The sequence below is a fragment of the Pelobates fuscus genome, chromosome 2 (assembly GCF_036172605.1).
Source record: "Pelobates fuscus isolate aPelFus1 chromosome 2, aPelFus1.pri, whole genome shotgun sequence".
Taxonomy (NCBI): domain Eukaryota; kingdom Metazoa; phylum Chordata; class Amphibia; order Anura; family Pelobatidae; genus Pelobates; species Pelobates fuscus.
In genome coordinates, this window is record NC_086318.1 from 244,245,380 (window position 1) to 244,264,037 (window position 18,658).

An 18,658-nucleotide genomic window follows, 5' to 3' on the forward strand; every position below is an offset into this window, starting at 1 on the left:
GTATCTGCCTGTAAATAATAGGTGCATGTGGTGTGTCTTTACTTTTGAGATTTTTGCATAGACTGTAAAACAATGGTCCATAAACAACAAGTGTCTTCTTATATACGAAACATATACAATTAGTGATTCGGAATCGGAAGTCTTATTTTAGAAATTAAAAGATTAGAACTATAACTCCTACTAAAGTAAGGCAAACAAAGCACAATGGGTGTCTCGGAGAAATCCTCCATTTGAGATCAAGCAATATACATGGCAACGCAGTCATAACAGCAGTGTAGTGAAATAGGTAGAGTGCAGATGTGTACAGCAGAAAAGTACGAGGTCACACGGTTGAGCAGCAGAGAGAATAGGAGCGTGATTTCCATTTACCCAGCAGCTGAATTACACCTGAGAATATCTGGAAGAGCTGTGTTGATGATCAAACAGTAAGGAAGTCAGTTTAATAGAAAGCCTGTACTTTGAACAAAGGGAGTATTGTGTGAGAATGAAAGTTCAGAGTAGTGATTCTCCTTTACTGTAAGCAGAGTCTTGTCCAATCCAGATGAAGAATTACAAAAGGACCTTTAAGTAGTGAAGCAAGGTTTACGTTATCAGAGTCATAAAACCAGGGAATCAATCCAAGATACGAAGCAGTACAGTGGACATTTAGAACAAGCAGAGTTAGGATATCACCGCCGAGTTGAGAAACTGTCAAGGTATCCCAACACACAAGCAGGAGGCGACAGACACTCTATTAATTCAACACATGGTACTGGACCTTAGAGTGGCCAGGATTAATGTAAGGAATACAATTTGGAGAGGAAACAAGGATACCAATAAACAGGCCAAGGTCAAGCACAAGAAAAGGTAGGATACACAATACACAAAGCCAAGGTCAGGGATTCCAGAGATAAGAGTAGTCAAAATTACTGAGCCAAGGCAAACCCAGAAAGCACACTGAATACTCTAACACACACTCTGGCTATTAAACGACCACTATAGTGACAGTAAAACAAACTTGTTTTCCTGGCACTATAGTGCCCTGAGGGTGCCCCCACCCTCAGGGTCCCACTCCCGCCAGGCTGAAGTTGGAGGAAGGGGGTTAAACACTTACCTTTCTCCCGCACTGGGCTCCCTCAGCGCTGGGGTCTCTCCTCCTCCTTTGGCCGTCATCAGCTGAATGCGCATGTGACGCAAGAGCCGCGCGCGCATTCAGCCAGTCCATAGGAAAGCATTCTCAATGCTTTCCTATGGACGCTAGCGTCTTCTCACTGTGAAAATCACAGTGAGAAGCGCGGAAGCGCCTCTAGCGGCTGTCAATGAGACAGCCACTAGAGGCTGGATTAACGCATAGGTAAACATAGCAGTTTCTCTGAAACTGCTATGTTTACAGCTGCAGGGTTAACCCTAGATGGACCTGGCACCCAGACCACTTCATTGAGCTGAAGTGGTTTGGGTGCCTATAGTGGTCCTTTAAGGATTAAAAAACTACCTATTCATTTCCAAGGACTACATGTCCTGGGCACTGAGGCGAGCGATACAAATTAGACATGCCTGGTTATTACAATTTGGAATACCGATGTGCGAGTACATTTTAAGTAATGCTGTTGATCCTGAATTCTTTTATGACTATGTGACTATGTGTTCCTTTTTCAGTTGTCTTGTTATACCAAACAAAGGGGAGAAAAAGCAAAGTACACCAGTTCTCAAGAAACAAGTTTGCCCTGAATGGAAGCATTCAATAATTTTTAACATTCAGAATCCAAGCGATCTTCAGAATGCTCAACTTGATCTTACAGTCTGGGACCAGGCTTTTGGTGGTATGAATGACCGTTTCCTTGGTGGTGTCAGCCTGAAATCAGGTAAATATATTTAAACCTTGTGATCTGTTTCATGTCAGTGGTCCTGATTCTCCTATACCTACACTACCTCCTGTTTCCTTTTAAAGGTGGCTCAGTTGATATGATTACGCATACTTGTCACATTCTTTTAGATAACTGCCGGGTTTTTTGGTTTTCTCCTTATTTGTTTATTTGTTTTTTGCTTCAGGTACATCCAGCTCCTTTGTTATTTTTAACTATATTTTCCTTTTTGTAGTCACATGCACTCTGTTTATGCCTAGCTGGTTCCCTGTGATGAATTCACATAGTTATATAATAACATATGGGGCAATTTACAAAAGTGAGCATTCGAAGTGTAATTGAGGAGAATTTCAAATTTAAAGCCAAACTGAAAGCATATCTGACTTTTAATTCTCACTTTAGTGAATAACTCTGTTAATAATATTGGCTGAAAAAGATTAAAGTCCATGTAATTCAGCATTTTACATATTTGTATTGTTGCTGTTGATCGAAAAGATGGAGAAAAACCCGATTAGCTACAATTTCCAAATTTGCCACAAATTCGTTGTTGACAACAAATTGGCATCAGCAAGCAGTTGCTCCAAATTTTAACTACTACTTAAATATTCTGTTAAAAAAAAATTACTTTGGCACTCCAGATCTTGTGGACTACATCTCTCATAACACTGAAGTAAGATCAGGGAAGATGTAGTCTAAAATATCTAGAGTGCAGAAGGTTGTCTATCCCTTATCTATGTATTGTAAAAACCAAAGAAAAGAAAAAGTTACCTGCGCTCTCTACTTAATCCCTATGTATATTTAGACAAATCATTTAGTTGCTCCAATTGCCAACGTCAAGGAAGACCCCCCTAAAGCGGGTCCTACACTGACCCTTCAGCCTGCTTCCTTGATCTTCTGGCAAAGATATCTCTAATGAGACAGAGAGGGGTATTTTTTAAATACACCCCTATATACTTATTAACCCTTAATAGGGAAAACATGGGATGGGCGGCAGCATTGTAACAAGGCTGTGTGATACAAAGTAAATACAAATACAAAAAGATAAGTCCTGCGCTCACTCCCATCAGTAGTGATGGGAGTGAGCGCAGGACTTATCTTTTTGTATTTACAGCACAAGTAAACAGAACATTAACCAATCATACAGAGTAGAAAGGCAATATACAGTGAGGGAAAAAAGTATTTGATCCTCTGCTGATTTTGAATGTTTGCCCACTGACAAAGAAATGACCAGTCTATAATTTTAATGGTAGGTGTATGTTAACAGTGAGAGACAGAATAACAAAAAGAAAACAAAATCCATCAAAAAAGTTATTAATTGATTTGCATGTCAAAGAGTGAAATAAGCATTTGACCCCTTCAACTTAGTACCTTTTTCTTGAGCAACTCCTTTGTTGCCTTGGCTGTTTGTTTTGGGTCATTGTCATGCTTGAATACCCATACACGACCCATTTTCAATGCCCTGGCTGAGAGAAGTAGGTTCTCACCCGACGATACATGGCCCCGTCCATTGTCCCTTTGATGCGGTGCAGTTGTCTTGTCCCCTCAGCAGAAAAACACCCCTAAAGCATAATGTTTCCACCTCCATGTTCATGGCGTAGTGTTACCAATGTTTTTCTCGGTGACTATGGTCCCAGCTGCCTTGAGATCATAAACAAGATCCTCCCACGTAGTTCTGGGCTGATTCCTCACCCTATGATCACTGAAACTTCACAAGGGGAGATCTTGCATGGAGCACCAGACCGAGGCCTTGTGTAGGTCTACAATCTTGTCCCTGAGATCCTTGGACAGCTCTTTGGTCTTGGTCATGGTGGAGAGTTTGGAGTCTGATTGATTGCTTCTGTGGACAGGTGTCTTTTATACAGGTAACGAGCTGAGAAGATTGCCAACTCCCTTTAAGAGTGCTCCTAATCTCAGCTTGTTACCTGTATAAAAGACACCTGGGAGCCAGAAACCTTGCTGTTTGATAGGGGATCAAATACTTATTTCACTCATTGACATGCAAATCAATTTATAACTTTTTTGACAAGCTTTTTTCTGGGTTTTTTTTTTGTTATTCTGTCTCTCACTGTTAAAATACACCTACCATTAAAATTATAGACTGATCATTTCATTGTCAGTGGACAAACGTTCAAAATCAGCAGGAGATCAAATACTTTTTTCCCTTCACTGTAAGCCCTAGCCCACAAAATCACCTCCTCTTTCTTTGATCATGAATGAACATAAACATATAAAGTCTATAGAAAAAGTAAAACATACGTTAAAAGAGGAATGGGATAACTCTGAATCACTATGCAGAAGAACCGGAACAGAAGGTAAATCCGATCAAAAAGAAACAAGGCCAAAGGAAGGCAACAAAAGCAAATAATATGCGAACTCTTAGAACAGACATAAGCTCAGTAGCTTGCTCTTCAGTTTAGTCCCCACTCAGGTATCAAAAATATTTTGCTCACTTGATTATAGGTACACTAACGCTAGCATAATCTGCAATCTTAACATGACAGGAGGTTTCATATTTGCTAGTTTGACACTCTGTTAAAAGAAAGAGAGACACGACCAGCTGGCTGATTGCATATCTGCAAGAGATGCTCCCAATAATAAAGTTAGAGAAATCGCTGCACCCTGAACAGAATGTGCTCCAAATTAAGAGTCAACACCAGCTAGACAAAAATTCCAGCACCCCCACTGAGACAAATTGGTCATAGACACTGCTTTAAAAGGGCACACATATGAAATTAGGAGTTTAATTGAACAAGAGAAAAGGAAGTCAAATCTATTTATTGCTGAAGCGCGGAAGCACACAACTTAGAAGAATTAGTAAAATAAATGGATAAGAAAGATAAATTGAATTTGATTTAGTGCAAAGAGAAATTGTGAATGTCCGACACGCAATAGAAAGAAACAAGGCATACAGTGCCTTGCAAAAGTACTCACCCCCTTTGGCATTTTTTCGTGTTTTGTTGTCTCACAGCCTGGAATTAGCATCGATTGTTTGAGGATTGCATCATTTCATTTACAGAACATGCCCACAACTTTGAAGATTTTTTTTTATTTTTTATTTTTATTGTGAAGCAAACAACAAATAGGACAAAATAACAGAAAAAGTCAATGTGCATAACTATTCACCCCCCTAAAGTCAAGACTTTGTAGAGCCACCTTTTGCGGCAATTACAGCTCCAAGTCGCTTTGGATAAGTCTTTATGAGCTTGCCACATCTTACCACTGGGATTTTTGCCCATTCTTCCTTGCAAAACTTCTCCAGCTCCTTCAAGTTGGATGGTTTGCGCTTGTGAACAGCAATCTTTAAGTCTGACCACAGATTTTCTATTGGATTTGACTAAGCCATTCCAACACATTTACATGTTTCCCCTTAAACCCTCCCCTTAAACCAAGTGTTGCTTTAGCAGTGTTTTGGGGGTCATTGTCCTGCTGGAAGGTGAACCTCCATCCTAGCCTCAAATCACGCACAGAGGGGTACAGGTTTTGCTCAGGAATATCACTGTATCACTCTGACCAGTTTCCTAGTCCCAGCTGCTGAAAAACATCCCCACAGCATGATGCTGCCACTACCATGTTTCACTGTGGGGATGGTGTTCTTTGGGTGATGTGTTGGGTTTGCGCCAGACATAGCATTTTCTTTGAATGGTCGAAAAGTTAAATTTTAGTCTCATCAGACCAGAGCACCTTCCTCCATAAATTTTGGGAGTCTCCCACATGCCTTTTCGCAAACTCAAAACGTGCCATTTTGTTATTTTGCTCAAAGTAATGCCTTTCTTCTGGCCACTCTGTCATAAAGCCCAGCTCTATGGAGCGTATGGCTTATTGTCGTCCTATGTACAGATACTCCAGTCTCTGCTGTGGAACTCTGCAGCTCCTCCAGGGTTACCTTAGGTCTCTGTGCTGCCTCTCTGATTAATCCCCTCCTTGCCCGGTGCGTGAGTTTTGGTGGGCGGCTGTCTCTTGGCAGGTTTGCTGTTGTGCCGTGTTATTTCCATTTGGTTATGATTTGATGGTGCTCATGGGGATCATCAAAGATTTGGATATTTTTTTTATAACCTAACCCTACTTCTCAACAACATTGTCCCTGACTTGTTTGGAGAGTTCCTTGGTCTTCATGGCAGCGTTTGGTTAGTGGTGCCTCTTGCTTAGGTGTTGCAGCCTCTGGGGCCTTTCAAAAAAGGTGTGCATATGTAATGACAGATCATGTGACACTTGGATTACACACAGGTGGATGTCATTTAACTAATTATGTGACTTCTGAAGGTAATTGGTTGCACCAGAGCTTTTTATGGGCTTCATAACAAAGGGGGTGATACATACGCATGTACCAATTTTCTGTTTTCTATTTCTAAAAAATAGTTTTATGTATATATTTTTCTCATTTCACTTTACCAACTTAGACTATTGTGTTCTGATCCATCACATAAAATTCAGATTTACTAAACATTGAACTGTAATGTAGGAAAATAGGTAAAAATTCAAGGGAGGTGACTACGTTTGCAAGGCACTGTAAGAAAGAAAGAGTATGTTTAGCTGAGAGTAGTGTAGGAACAAAGCAGAATTGTCTGTCCAATCACACAAGAAACATCAAACCACATCAACGTCCCCCAGAGAGGAGTATTTAAGAGTAAGCGAATGTGACTACAAAACAAAGGGTGTCTACCAATGGGCATACCGTGTATGGGAGCATGTGCAGTTGATATGGCAGATCGCACAAAAGAGTTCAGACGAAAAATTGTAATCACTGGATGTAGCGGATGGCATTGGACTGTCCTCAAGGGTTATATTAAAAATGCAATCCGTGTGTATATTTCCCTGTGTAATTAAAAGTGTATGTAGTATTCGTATGCTTGTTCATTAGTTTTCATCCGTATCCCATACGAATGAAAACTACCGAACCAGTAGACCACCCCGGAGAGAAGTGTGTACCTTATTAAGCTTTCACACTTCTCTAACCACATGTTAATTGGTACTTTATTGATGTATCTGGGCCATCTTACGCACGAAACCTCAGCGGTGTTTGGTCGTCGAGTGTCTGGAACTCAAATCGGACACTCAATTACCCGAACACCGCTGAGACCTCCAGAGCTCCGTAACTCCTGAACGGAGGGGCCAATCAGCCCCTCGTTCGGTGAATTCAACGTACCGAACAAGGGGATTCATACGAACACCATTTTAATAGTGGATGGCAAATATTTATGTATGTTTTATCTCCCGAATGGAGACCGACCGCAGGGCCAAAACACATGGAACCCTTTTCGGCTACCATCTCATGTGCGGTCGGTCAAATTGTCTCTTCCACATAACTCCCGAACCCCTGGTCTGATCTGGGTGAATTTTGAATATGTTCGTCACCCAGATCAGGACTAACAGGGGGTGCCACTTAGAGGATTGTACCTCACAGTTTTAGGGTACATCCAGAAACCGGGTAAAACTGTAACAGAGATAAGTGGATTATGTGTCACACTGAGGGGAGGAGATGTATGGGAGGTAACTATTGTACTATTGGCCTATGTACCAATTACTGTAAATCCCTCCCTTACATGGGAGAAGCCTTTATAAGGAATCTGTGTGATTAAAAGTTCAGTTCTGCTCCTGATGCTGTGTGTCGTCCAGTCATTGGGATTGATGTTGGGATATTGTTGGATTGTTTTGCCTGCTGGAATTATTGCCATATGGATTTACAATACTTGTTCCTGAGCCTTACTGGGATCTAAAGTGGAGATAACCTGTGTAATAGCAGCTCTCCGCTACACTGGAAAAGGGGCGTAGAAAGATCGAGGTGTCATTTTGGACACCAACCATAAATTCCAGGTGAAACTGTAACATATTCTTGTTGCTGTAGCCCACGAGTCCCATAAAAGATCCTTAGACATTTGCAATAATCCTTCGACTGTCTAAAATCCCTGACTGTTTCCCCAGAAACAGTCCAAGCCACCAAGTGGAGGTGGTCCTGGAGAACAAGTTGATGAGGATTTCCCAATGGATCTTTGAGCAGCATCTGGAATAATGGAAGCAGACACAATCATTCTAGGAGGTCTGGGAACCATGCCTGACAAGAAAGGGGTTATTAACAGGATTAACACTCTCTGTAGATGGTGAAGAACCTTTGCTATCATCAAAGGGGGGAAATGCATAAGCTCCCTGTGGTTCACTCAATATAAAGGCCAAAGATCACTGCTCTGGGATTCACCTAGGTACTATAAATATTCAGAGAAACTGTGGTTCACCCAGACAATATAAGAGCACCAGGGTTAGCTGAAATATTGTATAGAGGTTGTGACGAAGTGCCCTTTGCCACTTGTGCCTGGAGAGCACTAATTGCCAGCCTCCTGCCATGTGACTATTGTCCCTGGGAGACTTTGCCAGTTAAAAAGACTATTTGGGCTTATTGGCTTTTAGACTGTTTCTGCTCTTTGATTCCATGGGAGCATGCGTCTCTTTCCCTCCACCTCTAATACCTATACCATTGTTCTCCAGCAGGGCGTTGTCCCAGGGACACTGCCAAACCAGTTGAAACAAGCTGTTTTGTCCCAAATAGGACTTTTACCTAACTTTTGAACTACTGGAGGGAATTGTATGATTTTTGGGTATGTTTATAATTAAAGTGTGCTGAGTTCGAATATGTGATTATGTTTGTGGCATGCATATCTTTAAAGTTACAGTGTATGTATAACAAGTGTATTTTTCCTGCCTGTGATAAATTACATTAACCCATTGTGTTCAGTAATTATATCACAGGCAGAGGGGAGGGATTGTATGTTTGTGCTGGGTGTGTTTTACGGTTTTCCTGTATATGATTGGTTGTACTGTGTCCCACCCTGTGGGATGTCCCCTTGCATGGGGACTTGCATAAAAGCAAGTGTGTGGTCATTAAAATCAGATCATCTTGAACCTTTCTTGAAGCCTTGGCTCATGTTTGGGGGAAGGGATACCTACACTCTTGGGATTGCTATAATCACTTACTCCCCAGAGTAAGCTCTTGCAATAGCTTGATTTGTTCCTGCTGCGCTCTCTGTATTTAATAGAGGTTCACCCACTGGGAGCTGGATCCTGGTCATGGATCCAGGGTGGGTGGAGACGGCGAGACCCCGGCGCAGCTGCATCGCTGGAAGTGGGGTCTGCAGTGCTGATGGTGTCGGTTGGAGTACTTGGAGTCCTCAGCGAGCACTAGGAGCATCGATTGGCAGAGGTACTCAGTCGGAGTGCCAGCGTTCTGTCACATTTGGTGGCAGCGGCGGGATGGCGTCCTAGTGCGAGGACCAGCAGCTCGGAGACACCGGTAACGTGTGGAGTTACGGATTTATATTTGAGGGCAACGCTAGTATTCGTACAGCACCCCTGTTCACAGCAAACATGACCTATCGCTTTGAGGGCAATGATTACAGGGAGGAGGTCAAGAGGCAGTTAACCAGATATGGCCCGAATCCTTCGACAGACAATTATAGCAACCCTGCACAAGTTGGCTGAGGAGAATCGAGCGGCATGGGAATATGAGCTTTGATTGCGGAGATTGGGGCTGTGGCCAATGTGTCTCTCTCCCCAGTGGCAGCATGCATCCCAGGGAGAGAAGATTGTCGGTCCCTCGTCCCTGCAGAGACCATCATTACAGGGAGCCGAAGGTGTCGTCCTTCCTCCCCAGCGGCAGTGCGAGTTACAGGGAGAGGAGACAACCGGTCCCTCTCCCCAGCAGCGGGAGGAGGTGATGGTAGATCCTTCCACTGTACAGCAACCAGCGCCCTGGGGAAGGGAGGCAGCCGGCCTCCCTTTCCAACAGCAGCCAGAGGTACTAGAGGTGGGCAACCTCATAGACTTGTCCTGGGGGGACACACAGATGCCCAGCGGAGATGGGACCGAGGTCTCTCTGCTGGCCCTACAGGGATGCTGGGCAGTCGGCCCAGGTCCCCAGCAGCAGTATACTATACAGGGAGAGAAGACAACCGGTCTCTCTCCCCAGCGGCGGCTTGAGTTCCAGAAGGAGGTGATGGTAGATCCCTCCACCGTACAGCATCAGCGTCCTGGGGAGGGGAGGCAACTCCAGGAGAAGGGGAGAACAACCCTAACCACACTGGCGCAGATGGGACCGCGGTCTCTGTGCCAGTCCTACAGGGATGCTGGATGGGCGGTCCAGATCCCCAACTATCCCCGCAGGGATACCAGGAGGAGGAGGTAAGCGAGCCCTCCCCTCCACAGCTACACCCCGACCGGGTCCTGGGGGCAGTGGATGAGCCTGCGATACCCACTGACCCCCTCCCAGCTGGCCTCTGCCCCCCAAGTAGCCCCATCTGTTTGCATAGCTGCACCAGGGAGACCGAGGATGCTGAACTGTCCCGCCAACAAATATTTAGACTGAAGGTGATCCCAAGTCTAAATAAGCCTGGGAGCACCAGAGAAAGGTTCTATGAGTCTTGCCCATTCAATAATAGTAAAAACACCTTTATTATAGGGTATAGATTCCCCACAAAATAAAGGAAACTTATATAAAATACTAACACTTCTAATAAAGCATTCAGGGGAGATGGTAATCTTATATCTGAAATAGGAGTAAGCAGATATCTTTCAAGATTGTGCACTGTTATACTCAATGCACAAATATGTCCATATAGCATAGAGTTTCTGTAAGAATCTTAGTAATATGTAAATACAGGTGGATAGACCTCCTAACAATAAGGGAAACTAAGATCTCTATGAGAAAAAAAAAAAAAAAGGATTCTCAATACCCCTTCAAAGTCAAGCTACTGCCTAATGTAATACATAATAAAAGTTGATACATTTAGACACTAAAGCCTTAGTAAAAGTATCCATTAAAGTATCCAGGAACAAGCAATTCTAAATAATAGGTTGCAGCTTCCTAAACAAACGAGCGATGAGCTAGCTTTGCAAAAGAGGTCTAAGCTATAACGGACTATCTGTTGTGAACAGACTGCTTAAATATGCTAAAATACCATATCATTAACCTCCATTAATCCAAACTATCTCCCCTCACCCAGTGAGCACACAAACAGTGCTGGTGATAAAATTAAAAGAACATAACCTAACGCACGTTTGCTGGTGCTTTCTAAATAAAAAATAATATGATATATAAAAGTATGCCATATTTAAGAGTGATACAATGATGCCTTGGGGCTTTCCATAATATGTATATTAAAATTGTGGCGAGTGACATAATGCAGGGGGCTCACCCCACATTCAATAGTATGTGATATGGGGCTTACCTCAGATTCATTCATTTATAGCAGTAACAATTGTGGTGAGTAGGTATAACTTAACTGCTATAAGAATAATGGGTAGGTACAATATACATATAACCATGAGGACTGCATTCAGAACCTATAAATGTGGCCAAACAAAGTAGAATGTATACTTATATAAAGCAAGGATAAGGCAACTTGATAAACATAAGGTATAGCATAACTGTAAACTAAAAAATCAGCTGTTGGGGAGAAAACAGCTGATTTTTTAGTTTACACACCAGAGAAAAACAAAATGGCCGACATAAAACTTGCATATGCGCAAGAACCAATATGGCCACAACGATTAGGGAAGGCTACAGACCAATTCTCCCAATTTGACAGGAAAGGGGGGCACTGGAAGGAAGTTCAGTAAGTGACTGGAACAAGATAACAAACATTATACAAAGTGGGGGGTGCAAGTGAAAAGAGAACAAAATGAATACTTATATTCAATATTCGTTAATCTTGTAGATAATCTTTCTGTATAAGGCAATACGGGTTGTTTACAGGATCATGCAGAGTTGAAGTGGTTGAAGCAAATACCGTATTTATCGGCGTATAACACGCACTTTTTCTCCCTGAAAATAGGGGGGAAATCGTGGGTGCGTGTTATACGCCGATATCCCATAATGACTTACCTGTCTTGAAGCGTGGGCCGGTGTTCAGCATGCACCGCGGTACTGGAACTTCAATTTCAGGTTCCGGTTTCTGTGCACACTTCCTTTCAGTCCCGCCGGAAACCGGAACCTGAAATTGAAGTTCCTGTACCGCGGTGCACGCTGTGAAGCCGGACCACGATTCAAGACAGGTAAGCAATTATGGGACAAGGGAAAGTGCACTAGGGGACACTATGGGAGGGGGTGGATAATTCTATGGGAGGGGGGGGAGAATACTATGGGGGGGAGAATACTATGGGGGGGGAGAATACTATGGGAGGGGGGAGAATACTATGGGAGGGGGGAGAATACTATGGGAGGGGGGGAGAATACTATGGGATGGGGGGAGAACACTATGGGAGGGGGGGAGAATACTATGGGGGAGGGGGGAGAATACTATGGGGGAAGGGGGAGAATACTATGGGGGAGGGGGGAGAATACTATGGGGGAGGGGGGAGAATACTATGGGAGGGGGGGGAGAATACTATGGGAGGGGGGGAGAATGCTATGGGAGGGGGGGGAGAATACTATGGGAGGGGGGGGGAGAATACTATGGGAGGGGGGGGAGAATACTATGGGGAGGGAGAGTGTTATACGCCGGTGCGTGTTATACGCCGATATATGCGGTAAGTACCTTTCAGTATAAGGCAATGTAAATAAGTGCAGGATGATGTAATTCAGGTTGCTTATAGGAGCCAGGATCAGAAGTTCTTTGTTGGAACACTGACTATAATGTCAAGGTGGAAGGAAGTTGAGTAAGTGACTGAAACAAGATAAAAAACATATAGAAAATCGAATTGCAACCCTGGCAGGAACTTGGAAAGGATAAAGCCAATGGGAAATATATAGGTAAAGGGCAATAAATGGGAAGGAATAAATAGAATATAGACAATCAAAATGTAAAGGGATTTCATTAAAGTGATGCACAGATTATACAAAAAAATAATTGGAATATCATCCATGAAACGACGGTGACACTCTGACCTGTACTGATATCCAGGAGCAGCAAATATAGAGGAGATACCTTGAAGCCTCCTGGGATGTGTTAAAAATTTCAGGCATGCCACCTCCTCTTAATGCCCATATCTAACCACTGCATATCTTTGCAAATGTTTGATTTAAATATATCATTTAAACAGGAACCCCATTCAATAATTCTAAGAATTTATTGTCACCACTTTACATACTATTTTATGTTGTTGCATTTTATACGTTGTTTGTGTGACTAACATTTTTAATGCATTTCTAAACTAAAAAGGTCATAATTTTGCTTTATTGTAGGAGGGGATATCGATACCTCTGAAGCTCACCAATCAGCCCACTGCTTATGGCAGCAGCTGCTTAACAGGCCCAATGAATGGATGGAGGAGACTCTTGTTTTGCAACCCAACGTGTCAGCCTTTCATTTCTAATTTTCCTCATATGCAACAGCAAGCCATTACAGGAGCTCTGTTCTCTGATAAATAATCTGTTTAGACATCTACTCATATCTCATTACGCTCAGTAAGACTACAGAGACTTTGACTAAGTGAAAAAAGACTGAGATAAACCAGGAGAGTACTGGTTGCTACAGTATTACAGTGGACAGTGATCCAGTGAGCCGTACACTCTGTCTGACATTAGGCCTGGCAGTGCCTGACTTTTCTCATTGGCTGAGAAACAACTTAGAAGCTTTCAGCTCTCTAGTGGAGGTAGTGGAGGCAGGGAGTGGCATTTTGATGACCCCATGTAAAAAGTCTGACTTTTCTTAAACAGTTTACCTTCTTACAATGATTGGGTAGCCAGGGCAGACCTTCACCATAACCACCACACTCTGCTTACAGTGGTTATGGTGCTTGAAGTGTTCATTTAAGATATATGAAATCATGGTGATATTCATATGGAGCAGAATAAAGCAACTTGATTTTGTGCTTCCTGAAGTGTATTAAATGGGCACATTTACAATGTATTCATATGTTACCAACTCAGGTGGCAGTTCCTTTAAGATACAATGTCCAAATTTGTTTCTGCTAGTGCCATTTACAGAGTATGTAAAAGCAGCCCTGTCAATTTTTTTATTTTTATTTTCCTTATGCCCTTTATATCTTCATGATCATATAGTCCCCATTGCCTCTATTTATATTTATTTCATTTCTTCCTTGTGCCGGATCTCAACATCTGGTTGCAGCCATTTTGTTCTCGTCTCCCCATGATGTTATTGTTTGTCCCTCTGAGAGATTGAATTTACTGATGGATTGTGGGTAAAATATTTTGGCAGCAGAAACAGAACAATACTTAAAGGGACAGTCCACTGCCTAAGAACAAAAAATAAAATACTATTTAAAAAAATCTTAAATTTAACAGTGCATTTTTTTCATTGGGCTATATCTAAAAACACCCATCTCTTATTTAAAGCCTTTGCAAGCCATCCCATTCTAACCCCGCCCAGGCTTTCTGTCGCTGTCCAATCACAGACTTCCCAATACAACTCAATGAGAAGTCTTTGCAAGGCAGGTGCTTTGGGCAATTGCTGCCTCTTGAATTTAGCTCTGCTGAGCTATACTACCAGGAAATAATAAAATCAGGTTGTCTGATTGACAGGCAGGGGGGATAACAAGGTTAATTTAGGAAAGTGCAAATTTCTATTTGATTTATTTGTGAAATGAAATAATTGACACACACACAAACTATTAACAGTTTAATTGATACGCTTTTATGAAGAAGTGGGTTTTGAATTAGTGGAGACTGGGTGAGCATATAACGGAGGAGGGAAGTGAATTCCACAGGAACGGTGCAGCCCTTGAGAAATTTTGAAGGCGAGCATCAGAGGTGGGAGTACAGACAGAAGATAGACGTAAGTTTTCAGCAGAGTGTAAGGGCCTAGACGGGACATACTTGTGTATTAGGGAGGATAAATAGGAGGGAGCAGCATTATGTAGAGATTTGAAAGCAAGAAACAGAATTTTAAATTGAGCCCTATATCTGACAGAAAGCCAATGTAGGGACTGACAGAGGGTGAGGCGTGGGAGGTTCGGGCGGACAGGAAGATGATCATTCATTATGGACTGTAACGGCACAAGTTGGGAGCACGTAAAAGAACACTGAGCAGCGGATTACAGTAGTCAAGGCGAGAAAGGACAGTGTAATGGACCAGCTCTTTAGTCACATCTGGCATTAAGTATGTTTTTGAGATGGAAGCAGCAGGATTTAGCGATAGACTGAACATGAGGTGTGAAGGAGAGGTCGGAGTCAAAGAGAACACCTAGGCTTCGAGCCTGAGTGGTGAAGCTGATGGTAGCCCCGTTGACTTGGAGGGAGACAGACACAGGAATAGCAACACTTCAGGGAGGAAAGACCAGAATTTCAGTTTTGGTCAAGTTGAGTTTAAGGAAGTGGGCAGCCATCCAGTTAGAAACAGCAGAGAGGCAGTCAGAGACACTAGTCAAGAGGGATGGGAAGAGATCAGGAGAGGAGAGATAGGTTTGCGTATCATCCACATAGAAATTATATTGGAAGCCAAATGAGCTAATGAGTTTACCAAGGTAGGCAATATAGATAGAGAGCAGTAGGGGACCAAGGACTGAACCTTGGGGGACACCAACAGAGAGGAGTTTGCAGACTAATTTAACTGTTGTGCTACTCAGACATGTTCAAAGAACCACCAGTTCAAGCATATAGTCAAGTATTTATTATTATGCTTAGGAAATAGTACTTAATCTATTACCAGGGGAAGTACTTTGAGGACAGGTTCTGAAAACAGTATCCTAGTGCAAGTTCTATCCATGAATGCATTCTCTACAATTTATTCATGTCACTTATTATAAAGCATGGAGTCCTCAGGTGCTAGCCCAGCATTTAGTGTTAAACCATTTTAATAGCAGTTTAATACTGAATGAGAGTCACTGGCTTCCCACAAGCCCAGCCCCTACAGGAAGGATTGTACTCTTCCTTCTAACCACACCAATTCATACCAGTAATGGGTAATTGATGAGAGTGTCTGCTAACTGCTATTAGTCTATCACAGACATATATTGCTGCTCAGACTGATGCTTCCTCATGAATGCAAGCAGATGGCCTGCTGGGGAATCTTATTTAGCATTAAAATCTTTTAAAATGGTTTAAAGATAAACTCCACACACACAAAGCACTTCAGATTGTTCCACTGAGTTAAAGGGACACTTCAGGTACCCAGACCACTTCTGCCAATTGGAGTGGTCTGGGTGCCAACTCCCACCACCCTTAACCCTGCAAGTGTAATTATTGCTGTTTTCGTAAACTGCAATAATTACCTTGCAGGGTTAAGTCCTCCTCTATTGGCTGTCTGTCAGACAGCCACTAGAGGGACCTCCATGTTCTTAGAACACGAAAAGTGTTTTAAATGATGCTGGACATCCTCACACTATGCATGAGGACCTCCAGCATCGCCAGAATCCCCATAGGAAAGCATTGAAGAATGCTTTCCTATAGGGGCGGTCTAATGCCAGTTCCGCACGTACACATTAGGTCTCCCCTGCCAGCTGACGTCAGTGAGGGAGGAGCATGGGCGGAGCCTGACCAGCGCTGAGGGACATCGGTTTTAACCCCTTCAGCAACATGGGATAGGGGGTGGGAGGGAGAGGGGCACTGCAGGATCCTGCAGTGCCAGGTAAACAGATATGTTTTCCTGGCACTGAAGAGTCCCTTTAATGGAAACAATAGGTGCACTAACGGAGAGCTTACCTACCACTTTCCCTTCTCAATAAGCTGTATTAGGAAACCTGCAATCATTGCCTTCAATGAGAAGCCTATAATCAATATATTCCCATTCAGTTTGTGCTAGAAGAAAGAGAGGAGGGCTTGCAAAGAGCTTCTGTCTGCAGATTTAGCAAACTCTTTTTTTTTTATACCCCCCTCACATATGCAGAAAAACTACATACATTATTTTTTTATGGTTATATCTACTAAATTGTTTTCAAAAATTATAAAAATATATTTTTTTTTCATTGGAGTGTTCCTTTAACACTGAATGGAAGTATGGTGCCAGACGGCCCCAGACAATATAACCATTTCACTCAGATAAGAGAGTTACAGTGCCTGTAGTGTCCTTTTAATATTGCATTTGTTAAACTAATTTATCTTTCATCAATAGTATTGTTAATGCATAGTAATTTACCTAAATTTCTGGCTATTTAATAACCATGTTCTAGTCACAACAGGTTACTGACTGGCCGGTATTTGAGGCTGCCTGGTATTGCAATAACATCAACAATGCAAATGCCGGTATTCTTTTTCAGTATAGAATGAGATTACGCAGGGCCGGCGCGTCCGTAAGGCGGCACAGGCGGCCGCCTTAGGGCGCACGGGCTCTGGGGGCGCAAGATTTCAGTGACCGGCAGGAGGGAAGCTCTCCCTCCTGCCGGGCCACCATCTCGGCCCCCGGTGCGGCGTGCGGCTGTGCCGAGATCAGATGCGGCGAGGGAGCTCTAACCTCTCTGCTCTGCTCCCTCGCGCGCTGCCTGTCTGCTGATACCGCGAGAGCCGGAATATGACGTCATATTCCGGCTCCCGCGGTATCAGCAGACAGGCTGGGTGCGAGGGAGCAGAGCAGAGAGGTTAGAGCTCCCTCGCCGCATCTGATCTCGGCACAGCCGCACGCCGCCCAGCAGCCCCACTGGACCCCAGGGAAGGATTCCTCATCCACACCAGCTCTCCAGGTAGGGAGGCTGGGTGGAAAATATGTATTTGTAAAATAATTAGTCAGTGTCTGTGTGTGTGTGTCTGTGTGTGTGTGTCTGTGTGTGAGTGTCTGTGTGTCTGTGTGTGAGTGTGTGTGTGTCTGTGTGTGAGTGTGTGTCTGTGTGTGAGTGTGTGTGTGTCTGTGTGTGAGTGTATGTGTGTCTGTGTGTGAGTGTATGTGTCTGTGTGTGAGTGTATGTGTCTGTGTGTGAGTGTATGTGTCTGTGTGTGAGTGTATGTGTCTGTGTGTGAGTGACGGCGTGTGTGTGTGTGCGAGTGACGGCATGTGTGTGTGTGTGTGTGCGAGTGACGGCGTGTGTGTGTGTGCGAGTGACGGCGTGTGTGTGTGTGTGTGTGTGTGTGCGAGTGACGGCGTGTGTGTGTGCGAGTGACGGCGTGTGTGTGTGTGCGAGTGACGGCGTGTGTGTGTGTGTGCGAGTGACGGCGTGTGTGTGTGTGTGTGAGTGACGGCGTGTGTGTGTGTGTGCGAGTGACGGCGTGTGTGTGTGTGCAAGTGACAGCGTGTGTGTGTGCGTGCGAGTGACGGCGTGTGTGTGTGTGCGAGTGACGGCGTGTGTCTGTCAAATCAGTGAGAGTATGTTTGTCATTGAGTCTGTGTGTGACTATCAGTGTGTCTGTCAATGAGTCTGTGTCTGTCAGTGTGTACAGAGTGTAGCGCGGTACAGGAGCTTCTGTTTCCTGTACCTGGCCAGACTGACAGGAGGTGCTCACAGAGAGAGCACTCCCTGTCAGTTCGGCCAGGTACAGAAAACTGAAGCTCCTGTACCGCGCTCCGCTACACTCTGTACACACTGACACACCAGGAAGGGGAGTGTGACCACTAAAGGGGTGTGGGGTGCACCAAGGGACAGGGAGGGAATGGGAGAGAAACACCAAGAGACAGGGAAAAGAGGGGGGAGGGGAGAAGAACACTAAGGGACAGGGAAGGGACCAGGGAGGGGCTGGTTAAGAGGCACATAGGTGAAGATGTTTTTTTTTTGGGGGGGGGGGGGGCGGAAAAATGCATCTTCGCCTATGTACCTAAAAATCCAAGCACCGGCCCTGAGATTACGTTCTGCAATACCAGTGATGGCAAATAGGGTGTGCTATGTGTGGAGAGAAGCAAGTTAGGAAGTTACCTAATCTCCCTGCCTCTCTCTACTGACTGAATCCATGGAAAGCAGCACTTCACAGCAAGTTCAGCCTGTATCTCCCAGCCAGCAGCAGACTGCATATC

General features: G+C 43.8%; 1 protein-coding gene across 1 annotated transcript in view; it reads left to right on the top strand.

The window, feature by feature from the left end:
• Positions 1 to 14,021, top strand: part of SYTL3 (synaptotagmin like 3) — a 100,877-nt gene extending 86,856 nt beyond the window's left edge. The window contains exons 14-15 of the mRNA XM_063443302.1: positions 1,636 to 1,841; positions 13,009 to 14,021. Of these exons, the coding sequence (XP_063299372.1) occupies positions 1,636 to 1,841; positions 13,009 to 13,139 (337 nt within the window). The 3' untranslated portion in view covers positions 13,140 to 14,021. The remainder of the gene's footprint in view (positions 1 to 1,635; positions 1,842 to 13,008) is intronic.
• Positions 14,022 to 18,658: the final 4,637 nt, after the last annotated feature.